Here is an 11,432-nt window from a genome sequence, read left to right on the forward strand (position 1 = left end):
CTCTGAGCAGCAGTCACCCATCTGTAAGTGGAGAATGATAATACCTGTTCCTCACAGAGTGAGATGGGTTCACTTAGGAAAATGTTCAGGGTAGAAACCGGAGTTGGCCCAAACCCTGCTCCCCACCCCTGCTCGCTCTCAGGCTCAGTGCCCTGGCCCTACCCTTGTTCCCCTCCCCACCCCACAGCCGTCGGAAGCACCCAGACCTGGTGCTTAGTGAGAAGGTCGTGGAGGGCATTGCTGCTGGCATCGAGGCAGCCCTCTTCAACCTGACACAAGCCACCAACGGCCGCTACAAGACCAAGTACCGCAGCCTGCTGTTCAACCTGCGGGACCCCAGGAACCCGGTGAGCGGGCCTCCGGGCTGGGCTGGGACCCGTTCCAAGGTGGGAAGCCCTGGAGTATCTGGGAGCCTGACCTGGGAGTGCCCGGCAGGGTTGGGATGGGAGTTCTCCAAGCGGCGTGATGTAGCCCCTACCCCTGCAGGAGCTGTTTCTCAAAGTGGTTCATGGAGACATCACCCCCCACGGCCTGGTGCGGATGAGTTCAGTCCAACTGGCCCCCCAAGAACTGGCCCGCTGGCGGGACCAGGAGGAGAAGAGGGTGAGTTGTCGGATCAGGTCAGGACCTGGTGGAGGGACTTGGGGGAGGCTCGAGGATGGAGCTGGAGAGACAGAGAGTGAGGAAGAAGGTGGTGAGACGGGAGTACAGGATAGACAGAAACAGAAATGAGGAAACAGAGCAGGCAGACGGGGAGAGAGTCAGAGAGACTGTTCTCACTAGGGCGGATAAAGCAGGAAAAGAGGCAAAAGTGAAGGGGGTTGAGGATGGAGAGCCTGGTAGAGGTGACGTCCCTGGAGGTGTGGTCCTCTGGCTTTTCTGTGGAGCTGGACTTGGGGTATGTGTGTTAGGGTCGGGGCAGGGGCGGGGGGACTGGGGATGCTGGCCCAGACTCTGGAGTCCAGGAATATCATCCGCCATCCATGGTGGGTAGACCCAGTGTGATGCTTCTGCTCCAGTTCCAGCCCCAGAAATTCCAGAAAAGGCTGAATGTCTTCCTGGTGCCCCAGGCCTGGTGAGGAAGCCCACAGCCCCCCACACTTCACAGTTGCACCCCCACACACTGTCTGTGGGTCTCTCCCTCCCTGGGAATGGCTCTGAGATGGGGGAAGTGTGGGCACTGAGCCAGCTTTGGGAGATGTTTGTGTAATGGTTGTTGGTGGCCCAGTGAGAGAGAGGGGGACTGACCGAGGGAGTGGGGCCCATGGATGGACTGGGGGCAGTAAGACCTTGTTCAGACAGACACTAGGCTGGTTAGAATTAATATTGTAATCCATTAGGTGCATCTGCCCACTGCAGTCTGAGCTTCTGTCGGGGCATTGTGGGTCAGGGAGTAGGGTCATCTGTGTAAACTGTGGGGCCCATGCAGAATGAAAACGCGAGCACTTTGTTGAATGATTAAGAATTTCAAGACGACGGCAGCATGAAGCATGGGGCCCTTCTAGAACAGGGCCCTGGGCTACTGCATGGAGCCCATGCCCACAAAGCCAGCCCTGCAGGGAAGACTGGGCTTCTGTTCTCCAGGGGTTGTTAGAAAGGGACAGATAAGCTTTCCAGAAACATTTCAGATAGGATGACATTGATCAACAATAAGGATCACAAGGAGCAAATACTATGGACTAGACTCCAGGCTAAGCACTCTATATAAGCTGTTTAATATGACAATCTTAATTTCATTTCTAAAGAACAGATCAGCTGAAGCTTAGAGCCACGAAGGGCTTGCCCAAGGCCACACCACGTTGTGGGTTTTTATTAGTGGCAGCTGGTGGGCCAGTGGCTGTGCTTTCTCGACGACACCACACACTCTTTCCAGGACAGAGAGTGGGTGGGATACAGTCTGGGGCAGATTTGACTTGTGGGAGGAGCAAAGCTCAAGAAGGCTTCCTGGGGGAGGCAGGGTTTGAGTTGGAGGGTGAATGAGTGGACTATGGAAAGGTAGGGCAGCTGGTGGAGGTCTTTCTGGGTTAGGGAGCAGGGAGCTGCAGAAGTGGAGGTGTGGAGGAAGGGAACCGGCTGGCATGGCAGGGGAGCCACAGTGGAGGGACCTCGGAGGAGGAAAGGGAGCACGTGGGCTCCTGGTGGCCAGTCCCCCCCAACCCCAGCTGAGCAGGGGCTGCCCCCTCTATCAGGGCCTGGAGATCATTGAGCAGCTGCAGAGGGAGCCGCGTAGCCTCCCAGCCTCCAAGCTGACCCACAAAGGGGAAGTCGAGATCCTGCGGGACGAGGACCAGACGCTGACCCTGGAGGACCTGGTGGTAAGTGGGAGCCTGACCTGGTGGTCGCCAGGCAGGGCCTGTGCCCACGGGCCCCAGCCCTCACCTCCCCAGCTGTGTGGCAGTGGGCAAGGCACCTGACTATGCTGAGGCCCAGGGTTGTCACTGTAAACCGGGGAACGTTGGTTGCTGCACGGGGTCTGGGAGAGCATGGGGCGAGACAGCCGCCGGCACAGGGCCTGCCGACACCTTCTCAGTGCTGCTCCCCCGCCTTTTGGCCGAACCCCACGTGTGGAGTAGTGAGTCCCATCTCTGTAGTTCCCCCAACCTCAGGCACTCCGACCACATCCCAGGTTGGGAAGCAGGCGGGCCACGCTCTTTGAGGCAGTGACTTTAGGGAATGTTAAGGAGCAGAGGCTTACTCTGTTCTGCAGAAGGACTGAGGATGCTCCAGCAGGGAGCGGCGTGGAGTCCCGGCCATCTGTGCAGCGTGTCCTTTCTTCCCCTGGGGTCTGCCCCATCCTCGTGCCCATCCTGCTCCTTCACCCCCTTGGCTCCTCCATCTTGCACTTGGCCCAACAGGCTGGAGCAGCCCTCCAATCAATGAATCCATCCAATCCATTGTCAGCCTCCTGCAGCCAATCGGAGCGCCTCCTTGGCTCACTTCAGTCACTCCCAGGAGAAGGCTGCTTTGGCTTTGGTTGGGTGTTCCATGGATTGGATGTTCACCCTGGTCTAATCAGTTGTGTGTCCAGGATAGGGGAGTGTCGGGCAGGTCCCTTGAGCCATGTTTCCTGGGGAAACGGCAGTGGCCATGACCAACAGAAATCCCTACTCTTCTGCACCAGTATCCAAGCCAACAACCAGAATTGCTGGTGGTGCAAAGAAGAGCCCTAAGGGGATGTGGCTGCTCCCTAACCCAAACCAATCTGCATTCCCTGAGAAAGTTGAATGCAAATGTAGGGGGAGGAGCCAGAGAGAGATGGGTAGAGTGAGTGGTTGGAGAGTAGGGGAGGGGAAGATGACACAGAATAGCAGTCCCTCCGGTTGAACACCTACTATGTACCCCTTTTACAAGTAGTGCCTCATTCAGACCTCACAATGAGTGAGATGGGTGAGGCACCTCACACCCAAGGTCGCTTAGTTGGCAGTGGGGGAGACTGGCACCCAGGCTGTCTGACTCCAAAGCTTGAGCCTTGTCCACTGCTCTAGAGGTGGTTTTAAGGCAAAAGTCAGTTTCAAGATCTTTTCAAATCTTCCTAAAGAAATGTTTGCTCTGTGTTTAAAGCTGGTTCTATTGTAAGGTAAAAGGCTGATTTAGCAACAGGCATTAGGACTTGAAAAATGTTCATTCTCCCCGATTCTGTCATCTGCTTATGAACTCATCCTAAGGAGGTAAATTGAAAGTTTAGGAAAATACTTTCTGCTCAAGGATGTCCTCAGTGTTATTTGTACTAGTGAAAGCCTGGGCGTGACCCAGTTGTCATTCAGCAGTGCAACAACGGTGATGCGCACACTCCAGTCCACCCCACGAGTGCTGTGTCTATAGGGACCATATAACATGGTAGATGCCTCTGCTGTGCTTCATGGACAGAAAAGACAAGCTTGCATGTATGATCCCAGCTCCTTTTTTTTTTTTTAAAGTTATTTATTTATGTATTTAGCTGTGTCAGGTCTTAGGATCCCTTAGAAGATCCTAGGGATCTTCATTACGGCCTGCTGGCTTCTCTAGTTGTGGTATGCGGGCTTACTTGCCCTGTGTCATGTAGGATCTTAGTTCCCCCACTAGGGATCAGACCTACATCCCCTGCAGTGGAAGGCAGATTGTTACCCACTGGACCACCAGGGAAATCCCCCAGCTCTTTTAGCAAAAGGATTCCTGAAACTCTGGGTATAGATAAGCTATTATAAAGGAATACCCAAAATATCAGCAGTTGCTTCTGAGTGGTGAGATGAAGAATGATTTTTTGTTTTTTTTTTTTATTTTCAAATTCTCTGTGTTTTCTAAATTTTTTGTAATAAGTTCACGGTACTTTTGTAATTAAAGAATGTATTATGCTGACGCTGTCTGGGACTTGCTGGCCAGCATCCGCCCAGCTGAGGCCAAGGTAATCACCTAGCCGTGAGAACCACCTCTCCTCCTAGCACCGTCCCTTGCAGCCTTGAGCTCTCTTTTGCTCCAGCTTTGGAGCAGAAGCCTGGTTTACAGTATCCGGGTTCAGTTCCCCCTGTGACTGCAGAACTACTGTGTGACCCTAGGCAAGTCCCTCTGTTTCTACCTCTGGAAAATGGGGACACTCTTCCTTACATGACTCTCAGCGATTCAGATGAGACCAGGGGTGTTTATTTAGAAACACAAAACCACATCGCTGAGGCCTCCATGTAACAGGAGGCCTCCTGACTCCCCAGCCGCCTCCCCAGCCTACCTCCTCTCTCCTTTTGTGCCTCCCAGGGACCCATGGTGTCCATAGACGGCGGCCCCCGGGCCCTGCCCGCCACATCGAGGGACAGCAGGGAGCAGCACGAGCACCACTTCCTAGACCCCAGCTGCCGCATCTGCACGGGTTGGGGGGAGACACGGGAGGGGCGCAGGGGCGGCGGGCAGGCCTGGACTGGGCGTGGGCTTCAGCAGCAACACGGATTCATGACTTGGGGCGATGGTGGCAGGGTGTCCCAGGTCACCTCGAAAAGGACCTGGTTCAAACCCAGTTTGTAATGCCCTGGGCTGGCTTCAGCCTAGCTGCTGGCCTCCATTTCAGCTCTTGGCTCTGCTCTTTGCAGACTGGAAGCCCTCGTGTGAGCGGCCAAGCTCACTCAAAGCTGCAAGGAGGATGCGGGACCATGCTTTCCAGAGAGCCGCAAGCCAAGTTCCTGTGTCCTTTCCAGATATGCCCCCAAACAAGGAGAAGCCTCTAGCAGTGCGCAAGGACAGGTGTGGGGAAGTGGGCAAGGAGGTGGGCAACCCAGCAGGGTGGGTAGGCGAGGTACCCACTGGGGCTGCAGACAAAGCCTGGGCTTTTCCATATGGCCTTAGGCAAATCTTGCCTCTTGTGTGGGCCTCAATTTGCCCATCTGTGCAATGGAACTAATCACCCCCGCCTGCTGGTCTCCGCCTTGTAAGGCCTTACTTGGACCAGTGTTCCAGCACCCACTGGAGTCACAAGACCTTCTCTGAAAACTAAGGAGTTGCTGGGGAAGCCCTGATGACCTGTTCTGTCTGGCCCTGTCTCTCTGTCCCTCCTTCTAGGCTCCAGATGCCTGCTGGGCCCACAAAGGCCCTGCCCACCCAGCTGCCCTGGGAGGGGTCTTTGGACATGTTCTGCATCAAGCGGTTCCGGGTCAGGGCCCAGCTGGTCTCGGGACACAGCTGTCGCCTCATCCAGGTGCTCCTGCCCTGCTCTCCAGGGACTCCCTCACACGTTAACCAGCCCCCTCAGCTACACACACCGCCGTTCATTGATTGACACACTCATCATTTTTAAATCATTGGCACCCTCTCTGCGCTTGGCCCCGTGCTAGGCATAGGGGTAAATGAGATGCCAGCCTCGCTTCACACATGGGCAAAGGACTCCTTGTAACCCAAAGCATAAAGCAGGAAGGACCCAGGACAAGGTCTGGTGTTTCCTGGTTCAGAGGAAACCAGGAGTGAGCGAGTGATCAGCTAAAACATTGGATGAGGGGTTCGAGGAGGGAGTGAGGGGTTTCTGAGAAGTTGCAGATTGGCCAGGACAAACTGTAGGCCTCCAGGAGTAATTAGGGCCCCAACAACCACGGGGGGCCCTGATCAACTGCCTCCCCGTCCTCTTGGCCACAGGCTGTGACTTCCAGGTAGCTGGTCCTGAGTCTGCCCTAAATGGGTGGGAAGCTGGGAGGCTGACTGGCTGTCCTACCTGCCTGCAGGCCCTGCCCCAGGTGATCCGCTCTGCAAGCTGCATCGCCCCTGACACTGTCTGGGACTTTCTGGCCAGCATCTGTCCAGCTGAGGCCAAGGTAACCACCCAGCCGTAAGAACCACCTCTCCTCCTAGCACTGTCCCCCCAGCCCTGAGCTTTTTTTTGCTCCAACTCTGGAGCAGAGACCTGGTTTAAGATATCCGGGTCCAGTTCCCCCCTCCTGTATGAAGACCTCCTGTATGACCCTGGGCAAGTCCCTCTGTTCCCACCTCTGAAAAATGGGGACACTCTTGCTCACACGGCTCTCAGAGGTTCAGATGAGACCAGGGGTGCTCACAGGAGCAAAGCATGACTGTTGCTAAACCTGCTCTCCTTCCTGTGACCGCAGGACATCTGCGTGGTCAGACTATGCCCACAGAGCTCTCGGGACACCCAGAACTGCCACCTGCTCTACTCCTACCTCAACAACAAGCAGTGCCACGGCTTGGCAGCCATGGAATGGGTGAGGGTGGTCCTGCTGCCCCTGCCTGCCTTCCAGCCCCTGCCCTCCAGGCTGCGCCCTCTTGGAGGTCCAGGTGAGTGCCTGAGGCCTGTCCCACACCCCGCCTCCCCTCACTGGGTGACCAGACGGGCATTGCTGACATAGTCACCCCATTTCTGTGGAGGCAGGCACGTCTCAGCAGGGAACTCCCGAGACAGGCACGTGTGAGAACAGACTGGCATACCACCTAGTATGTGCCAGACAGCGTTCTGAAAGCCGTACTTAAATATTAAGTCAGTCCTCAACATTACTCTATCAGAATGGTAGTTAGTTTCTTCATTTCACAGATGAGGAAACGGAGGTAGGGAGAAAGCAAGTGACTTGTCTAGAGTCACAGAGTCAGTCAGTAGCAGAAACTGGGCTCCTAGCCACCACTTAGACAGCCTCTCCAGTAAGGCCGATGAGAAACTCACTGGCCAGTCACGTTTGACTCAAACACGGCAGAGCAGAGGCAGGAACCAGAAATAATCGGCTGAAAGCCAGGCCTAAATAAAAGAGAAAGGAGGGATGTTCTTAGCACGGCTGTCTTGGGCCAGGCTTGGCTTTTGTGCATGGGTAGCCTCCAGGGCGTGACTCCAGGAAGGCATGGTTGGGGGCGGGGGCTGGGTGGTATCAAGGAGTGGGGTGTGCCTATTCCTGAGCAGAGGGTTTGATGTTTCTGGGCTGCCTGATCTGGGGATTCTATGGTAGAATCACAGTCTGGAGATCAGACTATCCATGCCTCATTCTCAGCCAGTGAACCCGTTCTCACACCATGAGAGCATCTTAAAGCCGCCTACTTACTTTTCTCAGCCCCTCATGGGCCCCATCTTACTGCTGGAAAGCTCTCTTGGGGTCTGAGCTGTAGACCTCTTGGCCACAGACAGAAGGCAGTTTCTGGGGGCTGTGAGTTCTCTCTGTCCACGCCTTTGGTCTCTCCCCCACCTTTCTCCAGGCCTGGAAGCCACTCACTCAAGCCTGGTGCTGGCTCTGCTGCTCCCGCCGTCAGGGCTCCCGGCCATGGCAGGCTCTGCTGCCTTGAGGGGGAAGGTTCGCAAAATGGTCTCCTTCAGCCGAGAAGTGGAGATGAGATGCTTCCAGCCAGAGGACAAGGGACCACATGTGGCGCCGAAGGGCTCCCCTCCCCCAGGGGGTGCCGTGCAGCAGAGCCAGGGCAAAGACAGCCTGGCTCCAAGGGGAATTTGTGCTTGGCAGAGACCACCCAGAGGCAGGGGCAGTCTGTGGGGAGAGCCTAAGACCTGGCAGGGTCCTGGGCGAGGGCTGCTGCCTCCAAAACCAGGCTGGTGCCAGTCCTGGCATCCCTATTCAGCATCACCAGTTGGCCATGACCAGCACCGCCACAGGGCTTCCTGTCCCAACCAAGCCCTGCTCCAGCATCTCAAATCCCTGGTGGCCATGACCCAGCAGCTCCAAGCCTCACTGATGTCCCCAGGACAGGAGGAACTTTCCCAACCCCCTGCTCAGCCTCCCACAGTCCCTGGGACTCATGGCCTTCTCTGCCAGCCCCCTGCAGCTCCAGAGCCCCCTGGCTCAGCCCTGGACTCCTCTTTGGGCCCTACAGATGGAGCTGGCACTGATAGTCCCCTTCCTGGAGAGACCTGACCCTCATTACTCATACAAGAGGGGTTTTAATTCCCCCACCAGTGTTAACTCTTAAGTGTTCCAGGGAGAGCAGCAGGGACATAGGAAGGGGAGAGTTAGCTGTTTACATTTGCTGTTCTGCTGTTTGCTTGGTGTTGATTTTTGGTTTAATAAAGAATTTGGCAAAGTTGAGACTGCATCTGCTGGCTGGACAGGAGGGACCCTGGGACTGGCCCTGTGTGGGTTGGGGTGGGTGTATCTGGAAGATTCTGTGCACAAGTATGGCAGAGCTAAAGTACTAGGGATGGAGGGTCGGGGCAGCTTTGAGTATCTGAGGTCCTGGGCCATCACTGTGCCCCAGGGTTCACCTGTTGCCATGGTGGGCTCTGGAAACATTTTAATAAGTATTTTGAACTGGATGGAAGAAGTAGTGATGAGAGAGAGGGCAGCTCTAGGTTGGGGGGAGAGAAAGAAATGAGGTTTTTTGAAAGGGCATAGACACTTAAAGATTGTTAGGGAGAGAAGGAGAGCAAGTTGCAGGGGTTTTTTAATTTTTCAATTACCAAGGTTTTTCCTTTTGATAGTTGGAGGTTACCACCATAATCCCCATGTCTCTGTTTCTGTGCATATCTGAGGGTCTCTGTGTGTCTAGTGCCGTGGGCATGTGTGTGCGTCTGATTCTATGTCTGTCTGTGGGTCTCTGATGTCTCCTCTTTGTTCCTCTTGACAGCCCCCAGGGACTGATACTGGAGACAAGCCAAGGGTCTTGGCTTGGGAGGTGGACTCTCAGGGTGGGTTTGGAGGCTGGTGTTAGGGTGGGATGGTGCTGCTTTGTTTGGGGTCTGGGGTGAGCTCTTAACAGCAGCTGCAATTGTAAGGTATCTGAGTGTGTGTGCACCTCCAGAGAGCTGCATGGGCTCTAACTGCCTCCTGGCTGCCTAACTCAGGGCCCAGAAGCAGGGCTAGCATTGGAGGAGAGAACTTGCAGCAGGACGCCAGCCTTACCCACCACCCCATGCTTCGGCTTGAAGGGTTGTACCACTTTCCACCGGTTCTCGAAGTCTACCTACGTCGCCCTGGGCTGGGAACACTGGGACAGTAGTTGGGGGTGTACCACCTCTCTGCCCCACGAACTCTGCTGCTGCCCTACTCGCGATCGACAGCAGAGGGGGCCCTAGACCTTGGGATGGAGGTCGGGGCTGGCAGGACTGGAGGCCCAGCTGGGGGCGGGACGAAGTGTGGGAATTTAGCCGTAGGGATTGGAAGCACGTGCGGGGGTGGGGTGGGACAGAGAGTGGGAACTGGATTGATGAACGGGGGAGGGGGCAGGGTTCCGAGGGCCTTGTCTGGGCCTCCGTCTTGTATGCAAATTACGCAAATTACCATGCAACCTGCGGCTGGATGCTGACTCGGCAGCAACTTGGGCCATTATTTTAACACCAGGCAGTAAGGGGACGGTTGTGCGCCCCCTCTCAAAGCCAAGGGCTTCCTCCCAGGAAGACAGGAGAGCGTTTGCTGCTTTCCCAAGCACTCAAGGAAGAAGCAGCTCCGTACTCTGGACTGAAACTTCCTTTCGGAGCGTCAGTTTTCCTTTCTGTAAAAGGGAGTGATAATGCGGCCCTCTGGCACCTTGCGCCGCGGAGAGGACTATAGGTGATTCCGTAAATCCTCAGGCTGCCTCGAGGTCTGGACAGCATAACCTTCACCCACCTTTTGGCCGAAGTCCGCAGCCCCTTGCTTTTTATTTGGCAGAGATGGCCAGAAGCGCGGATTAGGCGAGCAGTTACTAGGGGGCGTGGCCGGAGGGTGCTGGGCTCGGGGTTGCCAAGCAACGCTGGGCGGGGCTCACGTTGCTAGGCCGGAGTAGGAGTCGCCGCCGCGGACCTGAAGAGCCCCCCAGCTCTCGGTTTTGGCAGAGGGCGGCCGAAGGCCGTGCTCTCCCGAGATTTTCTCTGGGCTTCTGTTTCCCCCAGGCAGAACGCCTTTTCTGAGGGTCCTTCCGGTTACACCCTCTGAGACTCCGCGACCCTCTGGGCCCTGAAGCGAGGAACCCTGGGCCTATGCGTTTGCTTGTGCAGTAGAGGGAACAGGGGTGGGGGTGGAGGGGTCGCTTTTGGGTTTCTATAGCAACCGCTCCAGTGTCACCCCATTGCTCCAGAAGATTTGAGCGGTTGCTTATGCAAATTTGTATGTATCTGCATGTCATTAACATAGAGGCGGAGTCGGAACTTGTTTGGGCAACAATCCCTGGACAGTTACGTTTGCTCTTTCCTCATCTCGCCTCACGGGTACGTGGGCTGCACATGCGTGAGTGTTTTGCTTATTAACGTTCCCAGGTTTGGGGTAGGTGGGTGAACTGTAATAGTGACCACCGCTTCCTGGGTCCCTCAGTCACCACCGTTTCCTGGGTCCCTCAGTCACCTCATGGAGCTATTTGAGTGCATCTGTCCAAGTACCCTTGACCAAAGACCCAGTCCCACCAGGCAATGCCAGGCCTGGTTGGAATCCCAATCCTGCCATTTCCTGTCTGTGTGGCCTTGGGCAAGTTTAGTTGCCCTCTCTATGGCTCAGTGTCCTTCTCTGTGAATGGGAATACTAATCTCTAACTCAACAGTAATGTGAGGGTTCAATGAGATATCACTTTTAGGTACACTCCTTGCTGCTTCTGGCATACAGTAGGCCCTCCGTGATAGCTCTCTCCCGCCCTGCATGGAGCCCAGCTCCTCTCAGGCCCCAACCAAAGCAAACTGACTTCTTTGCAGCTCATGTTGTGAAAACACAACACTGGGAAGAACTTCCAGACAGCAAAGCAGCCTGGATTTGAGGCACACGGTGAGGAGTATCGTTTGCCTTTTTGTCCTTCTTGGAGGCTGGAGGCCAGATTGATAAAACATGGACACCCTTCCCATCACCACCATTACCACACACACCCTTACACCCTTCGCTATCTCAGTGGCCAACTGTTTCAAGAAACCTTACACTTCTGTCTCAAAGCAGCAGCAGCAAAGTTGAGAGTTTTGAGAACCAGATGAGCTTTTAAGGGGACCAAGCGAGTATTCTCCAGGACTGTGACGTCTGGGATGGAGCAGGATCTAGCAGGAGGCTGCGGCCAGAAACTTTGCTTGAAGAGCCACGTAGCTGAGC

General features: G+C 55.4%; 1 protein-coding gene across 1 annotated transcript; it reads left to right on the top strand.

Annotated features, from left to right (window-relative positions):
* Window positions 1–540: 540 nt before the first annotated feature.
* Window positions 541–8,443, top strand: SPOCD1 (SPOC domain containing 1). The gene is made up of 7 exons (XM_055574827.1): window positions 541–603; window positions 4,726–4,837; window positions 5,055–5,206; window positions 5,507–5,656; window positions 6,174–6,263; window positions 6,555–6,741; window positions 7,642–8,443. Exons 1-7 carry the CDS (start codon window positions 541–543, stop codon window positions 8,307–8,309), a joined length of 1,422 nt encoding a protein of 473 aa, XP_055430802.1. The 3' UTR covers window positions 8,310–8,443.
* Window positions 8,444–11,432: the final 2,989 nt, after the last annotated feature.

Source organism: Bubalus kerabau, chromosome 3 (genome assembly GCF_029407905.1).
Source record: "Bubalus kerabau isolate K-KA32 ecotype Philippines breed swamp buffalo chromosome 3, PCC_UOA_SB_1v2, whole genome shotgun sequence".
In the NCBI taxonomy this organism is placed as follows: domain Eukaryota; kingdom Metazoa; phylum Chordata; class Mammalia; order Artiodactyla; family Bovidae; genus Bubalus; species Bubalus kerabau.

What these genes read in the sequence shown, in the direction of transcription:
- SPOCD1 (XM_055574827.1), top strand. Translation starts at nt 541, where the DNA reads ATGAGTTCAGTCCAACTGGCCCCCCAAGAACTGGCCCGCTGGCGGGAC. An exon ending in TAGCAGTGCGCAAGGACAGG is followed by an intron (nt 5,207 to 5,506) that starts TGTGGGGAAGTG and finishes CCCTGTCTCTCT; the next exon opens with GTCCCTCCTTCTAGGCTCCA. An exon ending in GCGCCCTCTTGGAGGTCCAG is followed by an intron (nt 6,742 to 7,641) that starts GTGAGTGCCTGA and finishes ACCTTTCTCCAG; the next exon opens with GCCTGGAAGCCACTCACTCA.